The sequence below is a fragment of the Erpetoichthys calabaricus genome, chromosome 10, assembly GCF_900747795.2.
Source record: "Erpetoichthys calabaricus chromosome 10, fErpCal1.3, whole genome shotgun sequence".
Classification (NCBI taxonomy): domain Eukaryota; kingdom Metazoa; phylum Chordata; class Cladistia; order Polypteriformes; family Polypteridae; genus Erpetoichthys; species Erpetoichthys calabaricus.
The window spans coordinates 84,335,142-84,354,913 of record NC_041403.2 but is presented as its reverse complement, the minus strand read 5'-3'; the positions used below and the strand labels follow the sequence as shown (position 1 = coordinate 84,354,913).

Genomic DNA, 19,772 nt, shown 5'->3' with positions numbered 1-19,772 from the left:
TGTAAAACATTTATCTGCATGATAATTATAATCACAAGTATTTGATGTAGATGACTGTGCATCTGTGTACACAACTTAATAGAACAGGACAGAAACTACAGTATAACAACTACAGTAAATGGTGTTATAGTTATGTAATAAGCATACCTCACTGATTGAAAGGATGTCTTTAACATGCTTCATTAAACCAGCTTCACAGAAATAGACACCAACCCTCCCATGACAAGATGGTTTGTCACTCACCAGAAATTTTATTTCTGTACTGGATACCATGCAGGTTCATAATTGATGGTGAGTGCAGTTGTGTTGTAACAACTAGTCGATCTGCTGATTGGCCAAAGCACCATTCATCAGGAGATCTCCTCTCCCAACTAGTGCAGCACAATCTCGAGGCAGACACACAAAATACTGTTAAGTGAGAAGCAGAAAAGACAAAAACTTTGGCTAACTACACTACTTTGCACTTCAGATTCCACCTAAATATGGCAGGCAAGTAGTACAGTGGAACCTCGGGTCACAACCGTAATTTGTTCCAAAACTCTGGTCGCAACCCGAAGTAATTTCCCCCATAGGATTGTATGTAAATACAATTAATCCGTTCAGGACTGTACGAGCTGTATGTAAATATTTTTTTTTTTTTTTTATAAAAAGATTTTTAAGCACAAAAATAGTTAATTATACCATAGAATGTACAGAGTAATAGTAAAGTAAATGTAAAAACATTGAATAACAATGAGAAAACCTTGAACAGAGAAAACTAACATTGCAAGAGTTCACGCTATAGTCTTACAAACCACTCTCTGTAAACACTTTTTTTAATGAGTTTTAAGCACAGGGAAAAAAATTAACATTTGAAAAATCCATAATTTATACAATAACTAATCATAAACAACCAAGAAAACTAACCTTGCATGAATCAAGTTCTGGCATGAAGGAAGTGAGGAGGAACTGGGTGGAGAGGAGATTACGTCTGTGACGATGCGGGTTCGCTGCATGCTCCCATCTCACTTCTGGGAGGGAGCCCTTAAACCCGTCACTGTCAATAATGTTACCGATGAGCATGACAGTGAGGCACTACAATCGAGCAATCGGATGGTGCAAAAAGTGCTTTTATTAAAATCAACAAAACAACAATAAAAAACAAAGTCCAAATTAAATAAAGTGCAGTGCTTTCAGAATCCTTCAATAAATAAATGATCCCATAAAAACAGAAGTGAAATGGAGGTTAAAATCCAATAGAAAAAAGTCTTCATTAAATACAACGAGGTTAAAACAATGCTCGAAGCAGTCTCTTTAAAAACAAGCCCGGTGCATTCTTTAACTGCCTTCTCGGCTTTACATGGCCAGCCGTCCTTCTTCTAGTCACTCCAGCTCCTTAATCGTTTAGCTGGAGTGACCGCTTCCTTCTGCCTCACCGAGTGTCAACCAAACACCCCTGCTTGGGCTCACTGTCCAGCTGCCTGCCTGCGAGCACGCGCTCACACCAGTTCTTTCCACTCTGCTTCCTGCTTACTTCCTCACTCCGCAACCACCTCCCTTTAGCTGCCTCGCGCTTCTATTTATGAAGAGGACGTGGCAGCTGTAGCGCGGCGATTATTTAAAACTGGCCTCTTGACGTGAGCTGTGGACCCGCTATACCACAAAGTCCCTCTGCGCAATGCAGTCCAGATCTAATTATGCAGATCCAGATCGTCTGGATGACTTTGATTCATGCGGGGACGATTCCAGTTTAGCGAGAAGACGATTCTTCATGTCGTCAGTTCACACACTTCTCGATGGTGCAGGATTTTTCGGGTGATTTTCTATGTAATAAACTTAAGTTATATAGCGTAATGAAAATTGCATAATTAGATCTGGACCACCCTATACTGTACAGGGAGAGACTGAACACATGTGTAAATCACCGGCGCGTACAAACTGGAAGGGAAACTGGCTTGTTCGTCACCTGAGTGTGTGGTCGTGAACAGATGCAAAAGTTTGGCGAACTTTTTCGTCATAACCCAATTTGTACATGATCCGAGACGTTCGTAACCCGAGGTTCCACTGTACTTGATTGGATGGGGACCGAGATGGAGGTATTTATTAAATCATAGTGAATCCTGGAGCTGCATTGAGAACTGCAGTGTGTATCTGATCTGTTGGTGTTGAGCCAAGGTGAAAAAAAAGAAGGTTTTAAACTACTAAATCAATAAAAAAAAAATATATATTCTATACTAGAGGTAGAACTATTTCAAATACCACAGAAGCCACAATCACTCATAACACTGAACAACCAGCATGCTATCTTTTTGTGCATTCATATTTGTGTGGTACTGGTCTGGGGTGAAAATTGTTCCCATCAGTGCATGCTTCCAACCACTACCACCACCATGTGGACTTTAAACATGTACAGTATTTGAAGAAAATTTTTTAAACCAAGTTTAAAACAAAGTTCTAGTAAAATGCGACTCTGGCCCAATGTTTGACACAGTTTACTTAACTCTGGTTTCTGAATAGGATATTAATGACCGTGTATTTCACATTTTTTTACTCAAAAAAGAAAAATAAAATCAATAATTATAAAATACAATGTAAATCTACATTTAGAATTTTAGTTTGTTTGATGTAAAAATGAACATGGAGTAAATCAGCAGTCTTCTTTTACTAACAGTTCACTATTACCAGTCTAAATTTTGTAATATGTATAAAAGAAACTGAAATAACAGCTTTAAACTAATCATTATTTCTAAGGATGGGACATTTTTATCCTATTTATCCTCCAAATCAGATTATTTCCTCAGCCACCCGAGAGCAATTACTACAAATAATTTGGCAAAAATGCTCACAGATCATAAACTATTTGTAATCACTTGTATATAAACATATGTTTTGTATATAATGTACTTGGTACTTTCAGAGACCTTTTTATTGCAATTTATTCTTTGGTTTGGGTGAAAACTGGTACAAAATATTAACATAACATTAAAATAAATGTTACTGCACAATAATAGAAAATTAATTAGTTAATACGCATAAAGAGGAAGTAAAAAAATTGTATACAGTACACCCACAAAATTCGCGGGGGTTATGTTCCTACAGCAACTGCGAATTTTGAAAAAACGCGAATTTTGGATGTGGTTTTAAAAAAAAAAAAAAGCCTATTTTTATAGTTTAAACCCTAAATATGCCCCCAAAACACTTTCATTTCAAACTCAGCTTAATACATTACCTAAAAAAAGAATGTAAAGGTAAACCTGTATACTGCACGGTATTGTACTGATATGTCACCCGCAGTGCTAGAATGTAAAATACCGATGTTACTGCTATATGTACTGTAATTCACGCAAGCACGTTTTCATTTCCAGAAGCCCTAGGCCGGGTTTATACTTCACGTGACGCATGCTGCAGCGGACGCTCCTGCTACGCTAGCGTTGTACTGTTTATACTTGCGCATTTACTTTACATAAATCTGGAGGAATCCACCAGGTGGCAGTGCAAGATATCACGGTGAGAACAGGTTTAGCTTCGCTGTGTTGTGAATTGCCTGGAACACCCATTAAATTCCGATGACACCTTACCGCAATATCTCTGACAAGGATGTTTAATGATTAAATCCATTCCAGCTAGCATTGGGCACGAGGCAGAAAAAATCCGAGGCAGAAAAAAATCCCTGGACGGGACTTCCACTCATTACAAGGTGAATACAAGCACTCACATATATTAGAGTCATTTTAGCGTAACCAAATCTACATATCTTTGGAAGGAAACCGGAGCACAATGAGGAAACCCAGCAGGAAAACATAAATTACAGGCAGGGAATACCAGCGATGTGACTCCCTGCAAGACAGCAGCGCTAAGGGTCCGCTACCATGTCACCCCCATGTGTGTAATTATTAACAGTATTCATTATTTAAACGAAATTACCGATTTACCTGTAACATTTAACATACATACTTTAATGCATTTCATCATGAAAGTGATATCAAGTATAAATCTAAGGATTCTAAATGTGCAGAAAGTTGGAATATACAGTAATCCCTCGCTACTTCGCGGTTCACTTTTCGCGGATTTTATATGTAAGCATATCTAAATATATAACGCGGATTTTTCGCTGCTTCGTGAGTTTCTCCGGACAATGGGTCTTTTTACTTCTGGTATTTGCTTCCTCAGTTGGTTTGCCCAGTTGATTTCATACAAGAGATGCTATTGGCGGATGGCTGAGAAGCTACCCAATCAGAGCACGCAGTTAAGTTCCTGTGTGCTGCTGATTGGCTCAGCGACGGAGTGCTGCATTAACCAGGAAGTCTCATCTCACTCATTCAGCATTAACGTGCTCTTGCTACTGCATTCAGGGGATTATCACCTTCATCGTCATCATTTTTACTGCGCAGCATATTCATCACCATCATCACGTCATATATAGCTACATGTACTTTGCTATACAGTAAGTGTAAACTTATCTACTGATTTCATATTGCTTAGCAGTTGTCCCTGTTATTAATAGAGTAAAGGGTGGGTTGTAAACAATATAGGGAGGGTTTAAAAACGTCAAATACACGTTACATAATTAAATAAATATGGTGTCCCTACTTCGCGGAAATTCAGTTATCGCGGTCGGCCTTGGAACCTATCTCCCGTGATAAGTGAGGGATTACTGTAATACATTTAATGTGCTCGATGTGGCGATCCACTGCTGTCAGGATTGGATGGAAGCCCTAGGGAAAAAAAAAAAAAAAAAGACGGCACAGAAGACGGTATGTGAGACTTTTAAAATGTATCGTGTCATTACGATCAAGAATATGTGACGCTTGAATATAAAAGCACCACGAATACATCTGTATGTCAGCATTTTGCTTCATCACATTGAACCATTCATCAAACATCGAAACGCGCACACCGATCTCGTAGGATCCGCAAAGCTTTCTGTCACATGTAGATAGTAAACAGAGACTGACATCACATTCCAACTTTTAGCACACTGCGCCCCACGAATTTTTGCTGGTACTACAACTCGCGCACGCGTCACGTTAGTTTCTGAGGACCTGCTCAGAGGATGCATCAAATGAACGGCGAGAACGCGTGGCAGCTATGATGCAGGCGCATACGCGTTCTGAGCGTTAAGTATAAACGAGCCCTTAGAAGGTGTAGGGTGTTTCGGTGGCATCTTGGGGCTTTAACTCTTAAACTGCCACACACTTAGGGGTTAATGCATCCCTGGACACCAAATATTCTTTTGCTGCACTTTAAGTAAACATCACAATTCACAAAGAAAAAGTGAGATTTTAATGGAACATATTTTTTTTCATGCAAAGAGCATCACAATTACTGCAATACTGATCATTTTACACACTGCTAATGAACTGTAAAAACTATTTAAAAAAACTACTTGAACAATATGTACAAGGTGAACCTGACGCAATGGATGAAATTCAGTAAATCACCGAGCCAACTGTGCTGGAACTGGCTGCACACAAGCACACAGAGGTAAGCGCTGATGTTTGCAGGCTATAGTGCAGCGGCTCAATCCCATGGACTGCAAGGTGTCATGCTTGGGTCACAGAATTGCACAGAAACACAGGAGATTGTAAAGACAGGAACTTTATGCAAACACTTCAAACAAACATGTCTCTTTCAGAAGTAAAACGAGCTCAGTATGCAGTTAGTTCTCATTTAAAAGAATAGGCAAACATCCTAGTGGAGCACAACGGGAGTGGGACCCGCAACAGGAGCAGAGGATGTCTGGGGGAGGAGAGAGAAACAAAGCAATCAGCCAAAAAGGACAGGTACTGTTCAGGCGTTTAAGTATGTGAAGCGTTGCACGAGAAGCATATCAAACGACAGAGCAGCCGCAACTAAGGGAGCAATGTGAAAGTAGTCTATTAGCGTTTTTTAAGAGGGTTTTTTTGAGGAGCATCCATGTCTTCTAGGGGTGCTTTCAGCCCCCTGCTCACAAGGGGCTGGCAGTGGTCATGAGCTGGCTGCTCAACGAATGTAAGGCACGAACTGACCAGCTCCTGCGTACTCGCAAATGGCACTGGGAAACGACTACAGCCGGATGTGGTGGTTTAAGGGTTAAGAGGAACAAAACAGAAAACACAAGAACACTCAGCTGGGGATGCATCACAGTCAATCAGCAGCAAGGCGAAATGAATAATGCTGTAGCGGTCCGGTGCTGCTAAGATTCACACCATTGAGAAGACGGTGATTTATTTATTTATATGGTGGAGATTCCAGGGACGCACCCAGCCTTGGCCAGACCCGCACGCACTCACAAACAGACAAAATCAAAGCAAACCGGTAATCAAACAGCAAATAAAGAATGTAATGAAAACAAATGAAATAAATGAAAACAACGATACCACCCCTGTTCCCCTTACAGCGATTACACATTAAATACAACAAAGCACACAGAGTAAATCATGAAAAACGTTCATGAAAAACGGCAATGGATGAAATGTAATGATGAAAATACATAGTCCAGAGATCCGCACGTTGAATGGGAATGTAAAGATAGTCCTACCGCTAGTTCCTGAAATGGTGAAGACGGGTGGACGGGTTCAGGAGAGCTCCTTTCTTTGCAGGATGGCCATGTATCCACTTACAGTCCTCATGTACAAAGGCAGACTGCAGACAATCCAGACGCACGAAACGATCCAGGACAAAACGAATATGTACAGTTAACCCAACAGAAGGCAAACAAACAGGAACTTGTAACACAAATTACAAAAACTTTTTTTTTTTGCTTTTGGTCACCGGCCCCCTTTTTAAAAGCTGCGCTGACATCCTTTGACCCCAACAGCCCCAGCACCCTCAGCAGAAGACCAATCAGAGCCACAGCAGGGACTGCTGGGAGTTGCAATTTCAAATTCTATTGGCTACTTTCACCATCCCAAGCCACGTTTTCCTCTACAGTTGCTTCCTGGTCTCCCTGCAGTGCAGTATTGCCACGACAAAAGCCATAAAAATTGCAGAGGATATTTGCAGTTTCCGCTAACAATTATTAGATAGGTTCTAAGGAAAAATCCACGAATGACTGAGGCCGCAAACTCTGAACCGCGACTTCACAGGGGTCTACTGTAAACCATATTTCATGTATTTTCTCTAAATAGATATAATGTAGAGAACAAAATGTATACATGCTATTAAGTTATGCTTAAAAATTTCCCTATTTGTATCTTGTGCACATGATTCTGGGACATATTAATGAATCAGACTATATACAAAATGCATTTCATTTTCAATGGCAAATATAAATATTTATTTTCAAGAACCTACGACTAAAGGTTCGATTACATTCAACATTCACACCTAAACTTAATGCATACAATTACTGCACAGTGTAACTGGAGTTACTACACAAACCAATAATATTAGTAATGGATTGAACAAAATACTAGAACAATTTCAGACGTCCGTATTTGTCTTCTCTTTTTTTTTTTTTTTTAAATCACTCCAGTGTGTGCTCAGACTATAGTTTGGGTATTTTATGTATCTATCAGTTTTCTCAAGAAACAGTTACAATCAGTCAATTTCTTTTTGCAGAATGTGACAGACTGCCAAAACACTGACGATTTCATACAAAGGTGTATATTACAGTTTTGAGAGGAAAGGATGAACTGGATCTAACCAGGGTTGAAAAAGAATGGAAAGGCCCAGGTGCGCAACTGCATATGAAGATAAGAACATCAGAGCATACACTATCATATCATCATTTTGTCAGATGGAATCCACACAATACATTGAGACATTTCTTGAGAAAGCAGTTTCATTTCACCCATTTTTTTAACCCAGAACTGTACTTTAGGAATGTCAATACCTTGTAACCTAAGTGAACAGTATACCATATTTCAGTGGTGCCAACTTAAATACAAACTTTCCTCCAATAACCAATTAGCATTTATACATGACTAATTAAGGATAAACTAAGGGAGTTTAATATTAGGACCATAAAGGAAGGACTGCTGAAAATTAGGCTTTGCAGCTATATGTGATTAATAAATTAAAAACAACAGCAACAACAATTGTTTCAAGCAATAATAGCCATTATACCAATGGGTAATAAGTTGGTGATAATTTTAAATTAATTTAATGGTATCTTAATAAAAAAAGGTATCAATTTCTATAAAAAAAACATGAATATTTTTGAGTGACTGCAAACGTTTGACTGGTACTGTATACAGGCTTAAGTTACAATAGCACCTCGTTATTCAGTTTAGTTTGCCTTAAACAATCCCCATCACAAACTAACATTAAATCTGTTGAGAACTGGTCTGCCGCAGCTCTTCTTTAATCTAATTTATGCTGAACATGTTGGTACTTAATAAATAAATAAATAAAAATTACCAGATTACATTCAAAGTTTTTTGTCCAATATAGGTTTTACTACATATTTTTTCCTTGTATTCAATAGTTATTTTAACTGACTTTTTAGTTTTATTTAGTGTTTTTGAACACCTACCATGGTTAATTTAGATAAGCCCAGCCAAGAGAGCCCGAAAGTACTTATCCGGTTCAAAACTTGGAGAATTATTTATTTCATTAAAAGACACACAAATCATATTTTTGTTTAAATCAATGGTTTTGGTACCAATTAGCCAGAACCAAAAATAACAGTTTCAAAAGATTTTATATATAACCCCCTGGCCAGCACTACATGCTAGCCTCTTTACGGTTCTGCTGCTTGCGTATGGGGATGTACAATTTAAACAGATTTTAATTTTCATGTGAAGTGTTACATTTGCATCCACATGACGTATAACTGCCCGCGATTTTGTTTCTTCTCTTTATTAAATAAAACAACTTTTTTGAATGTTAGACTCTAAGATTTGTTAACTATCTTTGTAAAATCTATTCTCATGGGAAACTTAACGTTTTAATACGAATGACATAAAGATCTCCTTTGGTGTCTACTGTTATCTGTGGGAGATGTACTATATTACCTTTCTTGGATACATCTTTCTTTCTATAGTAATTTGTACAGTGGAATACTGGACGGTGTTAACAGAATGTAGGTATTCTTCATGATATTGTAAGATGTTGTTTTCATCTTCCGCACGATCACCACCAACTGTTTCAGCATAGTCTATTGATACACATTTAACCATTTTGCCGTGTTACTGATCGACATTCTTGGCATAACGTCTACTATTCGCTTTCGGGGTAATGATTGACCTCCAAGGTTATTCCACTTTTTAATTTAATTTTATTTTATTGTAAAATCAACTCTCGCAGCAGCCAGCCATGTGGCGCATGCATATGGGTGCCGTTCTCATCGCTACCAACTTCACCGTCACTTCCCCTACCTCTTCATATATTAAATCATTCTTGAGGTAGATTGAAGACTTAACTGCAAGCTTAAGTGAAAAATTAAGGAAAACGTACTAAGTAATTGCAACACAAAAACGCCCCTAAAGACACCGATGAAAGAAGAGAAGAAGCGGGCCAGAGGGTGGAGAAAAGAAGAGCTGCTCAGGAAACAGCAAGCGCATCAACCTCTGAGCAAACGAATGCTAAATGTACAGAGAAAGAGGATGAAAACTAGGAAGGCTCAAGTCAAGTGTATTCACTGCACAATAACGTGCCATTACTGATATATACACACTGGAACCTTGGATTACGAGCATAATTCGTTCTGGAAACGTGCTTGTAATCCAAAGCACTTTTATATAATGGAAACTCAGATGATTCGTTCCTCAAACCAAAACTATTCATATAAAAATGATTAAAACAAAATATAAAGTAAAAATACATAAAACAAATTAACCTGCACTTTACCTTTGAAAACAATCATGGCTGGTGTGAGTGAGTTTCTAAACTCTTTTGGGATTCCACCCAACAGGACGACATGCGGAAGAGCATCCTGAAGCAACTGGAGGCTCCCAGCGCTGTAGCAGCTTGCCGTAAAGGCGAATCCAAAAAGATTACGGACATGCTAGAAGCGCCTACCGTTGATGGGTGATACAAGGAAAATTATAAATGCAGGGCACAGTATTACTTGGCCACTAACCTGGCCCCGACCTTGCCTGACTGCTGTGTGTGTATAGGAGAGTGGCAGATCCTGCTACAATAAATAACCGTGCTGTTCCTATTTCAAGCTGAATAAAACTGGTGTTGCTAAAGTACTGAGAATCAGCTTCATGTTTTAGGGTGCAAGGCAGAGACTCACACATTACAACACACACGTGGTCAAACTGCTATAGTTAACAGTATACACTCGTACGGATGTTGATATGTGTGAGGCACGGTGACTGAGACCGAGAATGGGAGATGATTACCCACAATCCCGCAGCAAGAGAGATAACATTCTACTGTCCAGAATGGAGAACATGCTGTGTATCTCTGGCACTGCCCTCCAGTGGTTCAAGTCCTATCTGACTGATAGGCAAGAGTTTGTTAGTCTTGGCAACAGCAGATCCAGCTCAGCGACAGTCACACAAGGAGTTCCTCAGGGCTCTGCCCTCTGCCCTCTTCTCTTCTGTATTTATATACTTCCCCTTGGCCATATTATTCGTAGCTATGGACTGGGTTATCATTTTTATGCAGATGACACTCAACTCTATTTCAATGTCAAAAGTGCAACTTCAGAATTTTCTCAGCTCACAACTTGCCTCAGTGAAATTAAAACTTGGATGAAGCAGAACTGTTTAAAATTTAATTGCAACCAAACTAAACTCCTGCAAATTGAGACTAAACCGCTATTTAAGAAAAGGAGCTCCTTTTCAGTCACTCTTGACAGTGATCTCATCAGACCCTCTTCTGATGCAAGGAATCTTGGTGTCATTTTTGGATTCCTCCTTTTCTTATGCCGCCTACATAAACCACACTAAGAAACTTTCTTACTTTCACCTCCATAACATATCCCGTGTTCGCTCCTTCCTCTCCTTCTCTAATGCTGAGAAACTTGTCCATGCTTTTATCACATCCTGCATCGATTATTGTAACTCGCTGCTGGCAGGTGCCCCTTCTAATCTTATATCACAGCTCCAGTTGATTCAAAACTCTGCTGCAAGAGTCCTTACTCGAACCAGCAACAGTGAGCACATCACACCCATCCTGCTTCGCCTTCACTGGCTCCCTGTGTCTTACAGGGTTGAATATAAAATTCTACTAATAACCTACAAAGCTTTAAATGGCCTTGCACCGGACTACATCAGTGACCTTCTAAATCACTATGCTCCTGTTCACCTACTAAGGTCCTATGATTCTGGTAATCTTGTTGTGCCTCACACTAACCTGCACTCTGAGTGATAGGGCCTTCAGCTCCATAGCACCCTGACTTTGGAATGACATCCCAAAATTAATTAGACCAGCTGACTTCATTCATTCTTTTAAAAAAACAACTTAAAACTCATCTGTTCAGGAAGGCTTTTAACTTAACATTCTGCCCTCTCTTTCAGTTTACCTCTTTGTCCAGGTGCTCAGGATAATTTGTGTGTCTGTTATATCACAAATTAGGTTATTTGTTAAGATTTTCTTTTAGTACTGAATTTAGTATATTTCTCTGGTTTATTGTCCTTTATTCTATTTAATGCTTTGTTATCTGTTTCATTCTTCTATTCAGGAACACATTTGTATCCAATGTTACATATACCCTGTCCTGTCTCCCCCCCCCCCCCCCCCCCAAGACTCTGAAGCACCATGAGCACGGGAAAGGCGCTATATAAATAAAATGTATTATTATTATTATTATTTAGAACTGGTGTTTTAGGAAGTAGTCAGCATGGGTTCAGATAGGGAATGTTGTGTTTCACTAATTTGCTGGAGAGGTGTACAGTGATCCCTCGCTATATCGCGCTTCGCGGCTTCACTCCATCGCGGATTTTATATGTAAGCATATTTAAATATATATCGCGGATTTTTCGCTGCTTCGCGGGTTTCTGCGGACAATGGGTCTTTTAATTTCTGGTACATGCTTCCTCAGTTGGTTTGCCCAGTTCATTTCATACAAGGGACGCTATTGGCAGATGGCTGAGAAGCTACCCAGCTTACTTTCTCTCTCTCTCGCGCGCTGACGTAGGGGGGTGTGAGCAGGGGGGCTGTGTGCAGCTGCTTCCTGAAGGACATGCTGCACGGTGCTTCGCATACTTAAAAGCTCAAAGGGCACGTATTGATTTTTCACTCTTTGTTTTTATCTGTCTCTCTCTCTCTCTCTCTCCCTGCTCCTGACGGAGGGGGTGTGAGCTGCCGCCTTCAACAGCTTTTTACCGGCGGTGCTTCGCATACTTAAAAGCCAAAAAGCCCTATTGATTTTTTTTTTGACTGCTTGCTTTGCACTCCTTTGAAAAGGAAGATATGTTTGCATTCTTTTAATTGTGAGACAGAACTGTCATCTCTGTCTTGTCATAGAGCACAGTTTAAACTTTTGAAAAAGAGACAAATGTTTGTTTGCAGTGTTTGAATAACGTTCCTGTCTCTCTACAACCTCCTGTGTTTCTGCGCAAATCTGTGACCCAAGCATGACATTCTAAAAATAACCATATAAACATATGGTTTCTACTTCGCGGATTTTCCTATTTCGCGGGTGGCTCTGGAACGCAACCCCCGCGATGGAGGAGGGATTACTGTATATGATATTATTGTTCTTTATTTTCAGTAGGATTTTGATAAGGTACCACATGAGAGGTTAGTGATCAAACTAAAAGTAGAAGGAATTCATGGCACGGTGTGTAGGTGGGTACAAAACAGTTCCAAATACAGGAAAGAAAGGGTAAAGGTGAGGGGAACTTTTTAGAATCAGGTGATGATAAAAGTGGCGTCCTTTAGGAATCAGTGCTGGGGCCACTGCTCTTTTAATAGACATGAGTGATCAGACAAGAATATGAATTGGAAAGATGGTTACATTTGCAGATGATAGCAAATTAGGTGGAAAGGCAGATAATGAACTGTACAATCAACTAAATTGTTAGAGGGACTTGGACAGTTTACAGGTTTAGGCAGATTTGTGACAGATGAATGTTTATGTAAAAACATGTAAAGTATTACACATACAAAGTGGAAATGCTAGATTTGAACAAACAATGAGAGGTGTGAGAAAAGTACCATTTAAGAGAAAATCTCGGACGCATAGTGGAATCACCAATATCAACACCAAGAAAGTGTACCAAAGAAGACCAATAGGATGATATTTTATATATTGTGACATGTGGGGTACAAATTAATAGAGATTATGCATAGATTATGTAATATGCTAGCAAGGCCTCATCTGCACTAGAGAACATCCAGAGGAGCATGAACAGGCTGATTACGGACCTATGAGCTAAGACCTATGGTAAGAGACTGGAGGGATTGATCCTTCTCTGTTTAAGCAAACAGAGTAAGAGGAGACATGACTGAAGTGTTAAAAATGATGAAAGTAATTACTACAGTGGATTAAGTTGTTACTTTAAAATAAATTCTGCAAGAACACCACAGAGATATAGTTAGAACCATGTTAAGAGAAGCTTTTGCATGTTAAGTTTTTTTCACGCAAAGAAGCACAGACAAATGGAATAAATGACTACATAGTGTAGTGCAGAACAGGTCTTTAGGGACCTTCAACTCTTAACTAGATGTCATTTTAGACAATCTAGGTGAATATGATAGAGGAGCTTGTTGGGCTGAATGGACTATTTATTTCAAAATTGTTCTAATGCTTTAAAATAAATTTTGAGCATCAAACCTTTGATTTTCTTGCTTGGGGTAAAGCTTTACTTTCATTACTTGGGGTTTTGGCCACTTAGAACACAGTATTAACACGGTTTTCAAATTACAATTAATAGAAGCTTAATGATCTGAAACAAATAATTTCTGAGCTGTTGAATTTTTTTTTTTTTTTCTTCAGGGTACTTAACATATACTGGCATGACATTCTCATCTGTTTAAGCTGTTATATAATTTACTTGTGCAACACTGGCAATCATTTCCACAGATGTTAAGGGGTAGTTGCCAATATTCTCATATTAAATCGTTGATGTATTTCAGTTTTGATTCTAAATCCAAGGAGTAACTAAGAACATACAAAAATTTCAATGACAAGAATGATAACTGCTTGCAAAAACTTTACACATAAATGCCTAATTTTCCAAAGACTTGTACATAACTAATAATAAAAAAGCAAATAACTAAGGGTTTCTCCAATTACAATATTTAAAGAACGGTTCAGTACATGCAGTTTGTTCTTTAAAACTCTCAATGTGACACTTTTTTTACTAAATACAAATATGTTTTAAGGTTTTCAAACTCAGGCCTTTAGACAGTGGAGATGTTTAAAATGTAAACATTACTGAAAAATGCAAAATACTTTAAAACTGATTGCAAAATACTTTAAAACTGATTTTTTTATGATCAGAAAGACAGTAATTAGCAGGCTTTACATACTTGATGTTATTTAGTGATGTATATAGTTTTACGAAAGCATTTATAAAGGAAAGAATTGACACAAATTAAAAGGGATGTTTAATTACTATACCAGACTTTTCTAAAGTTGTATCTTGCTTTGTGCTACAAGAATGTCAGGTCATCACAAAAATTTTTAAAAACTCCTAGATGGTGTAGAAAGTCTTTCATCCCCTGTAGCAGTCAGCTAAGCATCTTTATCAGTATTAATAACAGAAGGATAAAAAAAATAGTATTATCTGTATTTACAAATACATCAGAACAAGTAACATAATGGATATTACACATATTAAATATTAAGTATTGAAAAAAAAACAAAACATGGTATGTCAGATGATCAATGGAATTTAGAAAGTCATGCTTATGTGACCAAAAAAAAAATATTTATAAAAGCACAAATGCAGCTATAAGGTACTCTTGTAATAAACACAGGCTGATCACTGACTGAATGTCATAAAAGAATGATTGAACTGATTGAATGTTTTTCTCCTTGTGATGCTTTTTGATTTTCTTTGAGTGTATTAAAAAAATGATATATTTTTTAGAAATAGTTGTCATTGCTTACAACAACAAAAAAAACTGTAGAAAAGTATACATGACTTCATGACATTTTAGGTAATAAGAAAAACATTAACAGGCAGCAGCAGAATTAATTGAATGTCAAGACACCTTAAAGGTTAAAGCAGGGGCTGAATTACAAAACACAATTTCTATTACATTTATTACTCTAGTCATAAACTTAACAATTGCATTATTTTAAATTTAACACAAACAAATGATACTTACTTTTTGTGAAACATAGTGGAGTTTTCTTTTCTTTTCGTGAACCCGATAGGTAGTAATTTTAAATGCACTGAGTATTTGCGGGCCAAGCTCCGTAGACTGTTTAGCTGCAGACATACAAAAACAGCAGAACAAACGTCTTTTATTGGAAACAGTTTATAGCATGCAAATGCAAAACTGCTTATAAAGCCTAAGTATTGTGTATTGCTGGCTTGAGAAGTAAAAATGGTTGAAAATATATACACAAAAAATATAAAAAAATGACTGACAATATACAAGGACTAAGCCAATTAATAACAACTTTAATATTCTGCCAGTGATATGTTAATCATTCTATTTGTAATATCACAAAATGACACAGACTTAGTTTAATTAACTTCTCCATAACAAGAAAATTTTGAAAAACTGCTATTAAGGAATTTTAGAAATCCCTAAAGCGCAAACAAATAAGGAACATCTGACTGCTATGCTGTGTTCTAATAATTGTTTCAATTAAACTTCATGCATATTTTTAAAGCAATTTCTTCCGATTTATCCTCATATGGTCCAAGTGTGATGGCAGCTAGCCTTAACTGAATTATCTACTTGCAGGTTCTGTGTAAGACAGATTTATCATTTATATTCTTCCTTGTTTAAAAGTGTGTTGTGCATATTACCAAATCAGAAAGCCTTTACATAAATCCTTTACAAAGAAAACGCTGGACTGGAAATACCCAAAAAAGTATCCTCCTTTTTTTGTTTGCGAGAGTGCTTTATACAATATCACTCCAACTGCTGAATAAAACCATCCTCTTAGGCCTTCCTCTTTCCCTCTTGCCTGGCAGTTCTATACTTAGAATCCTTCTTCCAATATACCCAGCATCTCTCCTATGCACATGTCCAAACCAATGCATTCTCGCCTTTATGGCTTTCTCTCCAAATCATCCAATCTGAGCTGAGCTGACCCTCTAATGTACTCATTTCTAAACCCATCCATCCTTGTCACACTCAATGCAAATTTTAACATGTTTAACTCAGCCACCTCTAGCTTAGTCTACTGTCTTTTCGTTAGTGCCCATCTACAAACCATATAACATAGCTGGTCTCACTACCATCTTGTAGGCCTTCTCTTTCAATCTTGCTGGTACCTGTCAGTTACAAATCATTCCTGGCACTCCTCTCCACTCACTCCACCCTGCCTGCACTCTCTTCTTCACCTCACTTCCACACTCCCCATTACTCTGTACTGTTTAAATACTTTCTATTTAAACTCAGCCACATTTGCCAACTCTTACTCCTTGTAACCTAACCATTCCTCTGACCTCCCTCTCATTCATACATGTTTTCTGTCTTGGTCCTACTAACCTTCATTACCCTCCTCTCTAGGGCATATCTCCACTTCTCCAGGGTCTCCTCAACCTGCTCCCTACTCTCGTTACAGATCGAGATGTCATCTGCAAACATCACAGTCCACAGGGACTCCTGTCTAATCTCGTCTAATCAACCTGTCTGTCACCACTGCAAATAAGAAAGGGCTCAGAGCCAACCCCAGGTGTAATCCCCCCTCCACCATGAACGCATCAGTCACACTACTGCAGACATCACTACTGCCACACTTCCCTCATACATACCCTGTACCACTCTTATATACTTCTCTGCCACTCCCGACTTTCTCATAGAATACCACAGCTCCTCTCTAGGCACCCTGTCATATGCTTTCTCAAAGTCCACGAAAACATAATACAAATCCTTCTGGCCTTCTCTATACTTCTCCATCAACACCTTCAGAGTAAGCATCGCATTTAGTGCTCTTTCCCTGGCATGAAACCACACTACTGCTTGCTAATCATCACCTTCCTTCTTAACCATCTTCCACTATTCTTTCCCAAAACTTTATGCTGTTACTCATCAATTTTATCGCTCTGTATTTACTACAGCTCTGCATATCCCCCTTATTATCTTAAATTTACCAGTACACTTCTTCACTCTTCAGGCATCCTCTCACTTTCCAAGATTGTATTATACAATCTGGTTAATAACTCCACCGCCATCTCTCCTAAACACCTCCATGCTTCCACAGGTATGTCATATGGATAAACAGCCTTCCCATTCTTCATCCTAGTTAATCAGTTGCACTTTCTATTTCAATATCTCCATATCATCCAACCTCCTCTCTTATTCTCTTCATTCGCCAACCTCTCAAAGTACTCTTTAAAACTATTCAAAACACTATCCTCGCTTGAGACTACATTTCTACCATTATCCTTTATACCGTAACCTGCTGCTCATCTATCCCAGCTCAGTCCCTCTTCCTAGCCAATGGGTAAAGGTCCTTTTCTCCCTCCTTAGTGTTCAGCCTCTCACACAACTTATCATACGCCTTATATTTAGCCTTCGCCATCAGATAGATAGATAGATAGACAGAGATAGATAGAGATAGATAGAGATAGATAGAGATAGATAGAGATAGAAACTTTATTATTCCCAATGGGAAATTCACATTCTTCAGCAGCAGCATACTGATACAATAAATAATATTAAAGAATGATAATAATGCAGGTGAAAAACAGACAATAACTATGTATAATGTTAAATGTTAACGTTTACCCCCCCGGATGGAATTAAACAGTCGCATAGTTTGGGGGAGGAACAATCTCCTCAATCTGTCAGTGGAGCAGGACAGTGACAGCAGTCTGTCGCTGAAGCTGCTCTTCTGTCTGGAGATGATACTATTAAGTGGATGCAGTGGATTCTCCATAATTGATAGGAGCCTGCTGAGCGCCCTTCGCTCTGCCACAGATGTTAAACTGTCCAGCTCCATGCCAACAATAGAGCTTGCCTTCCTCACCAGTTTGTCCAGACGTGAGGCGTCTTTCCTCTTAATGCTGCCTCCCCAGCACACCACTGCGTAGAAGAGGGCGCTCGCCACAACTGTTTGATAGAACATCTGCAGCATCTTATTGCAGATGTTGAAGGACGCCAGCCTTCTAAGGTAGTATAACCGGCTCTGTCCTTTCTTGCACAGCGCATCAGTATTGGCAGTCCAGTCTAATTTATCATCCAGCTACACTCCTAGATATTTATAGGTCTGCACCATCTGCACACAGTCACCTTTGATGATCACTGGGTCTATGAGGGGTCTGGGCCTCCTAAAATCCACCACCAGCTCTTTGGTTTTGCTGGTGTTCAGGTGTAGGTGGTTTGAGTCGGACCATTTAACAAAGTCATTGATTAGGTCCCTATACTCCTCCTCCAGCCCATTCCTGATGCAGCCCACGATAGCAGTGTCATCAGTGAACTTTTGCACATGGCAGGACTCCGAGTTGTATTGGAAGTCCAATGTATATAGGCTGAACAGGACCGGAGAAAGTACAGTCCCCTGTGGCGCTCCTGTGTTGCTGACCACAATGTCAGACGTGCAGTTCCCAAGACGCACACACTGAGGTCCGTCTTTAAGATAGTCCACGATCCATGCCACTAGGTATGAATCTAATCCCATCTCTGTCAGCTTGTCCCTAAGGAGCAGAGGTTGGATTGTGTTGAAGGCGCTAGAGAAGTCTAGAAACATAATTCTTACAGCACCACTGCCTCTGTCCAAGTGATAGAGGGATCGGTGTAGCATATAGATGATGGCATCCTCTGCTCCCACCTTCTCCTGATATGCAAACTGCAGAGGGTCAAGGGCGTGTTGAACCTGTGGCCTAAGGTGGTGAAGCAGCAGCCTCTCCATGGTCTTCATCACATGTGATGTCAGAGCAACAGGCCGAAAGTCATTCAGCTCACTAGGACGTGATACCTTTGGGACTGGGGTGATACAAGATGTTTTCCAAAGCCTCGGGACTCTCCCCTGTTCCAGGCTCAGGTTGAAGATGCGCTGTAGAGGACCCCCCAGCTCCGATGCACAGACCTTCAGCAGTCGTGGCGATACTCCATCTGGACCCGCTGCTTTGCTGGCACGAAGTCTCCTCAGCTCTCTGCTCACTTGCGCTGTTGTAATTATGGGTGGGGATGTCTCTATGCTGGTATCAGCAGAAGGGTGTGTGGAGGGTGCAATACTCCGAGGTGAGTGTGAGAGTGGGTTAGGGTGGTCAAACCTGTTAAAGAAGTTGTTCATTTGGTTTGCTCTCTTCACGTCTCTCTCGATGGTGGCACCCCGCTTCGAGCTGCAGCCAGTGATGATCTTTATCCCATCCCACACTTCCTTCATGCTGTTATTCTGCAACTTCTGCTCCAGCTTTCTCCTGTACTGCTCCTTCACCGCCCTGAGCTGGACTCGGAGTTCCTTCTGCACGCGCTTGAGCTCATGCTGATCACCGTCTTTAAAAGCCCTTTTCTTCTGGTTCAAAAGGCCCTTGATGTCACTTGTAATCCATGGCTTGTTGTTAGCATAGCAGCGTACTGTTCTTACTGGAACTATAATGTCCATACAGAAGTTGATGTAGTCAGTAGTGCAGTCAACAACTTCCTCAATGTTCTCACTATGAGATCCCTGCAGGATATCCCAGTCTGTAGTTCCAAAACATTCTCTCAGAGTATTCTCAGCCTCCGGGGTCCACTTCCTGAATGATCGTGTGGTTACAGGTAGGACTCTCACTTTTGGTTTATAGTGAGGCTGAAGCAGAACCTTATGCCTCATCTCTGTACTCCTGTCTATATTC

At 39.5% G+C, this 19,772-nt stretch overlaps 1 protein-coding gene across 1 annotated transcript in view; it reads right to left on the bottom strand.

Annotated features, from left to right (window-relative positions):
* The window catches only part of znhit6 (zinc finger HIT-type containing 6), a 58,753-nt gene that overhangs the window by 25,805 nt on the left and 13,176 nt on the right, over positions 1-19,772 (bottom strand). The window contains exon 5 of the mRNA XM_028811520.2: positions 15,139-15,242. Within this exon, the coding sequence (XP_028667353.1) occupies positions 15,139-15,242 (104 nt within the window). The remainder of the gene's footprint in view (positions 1-15,138; positions 15,243-19,772) is intronic.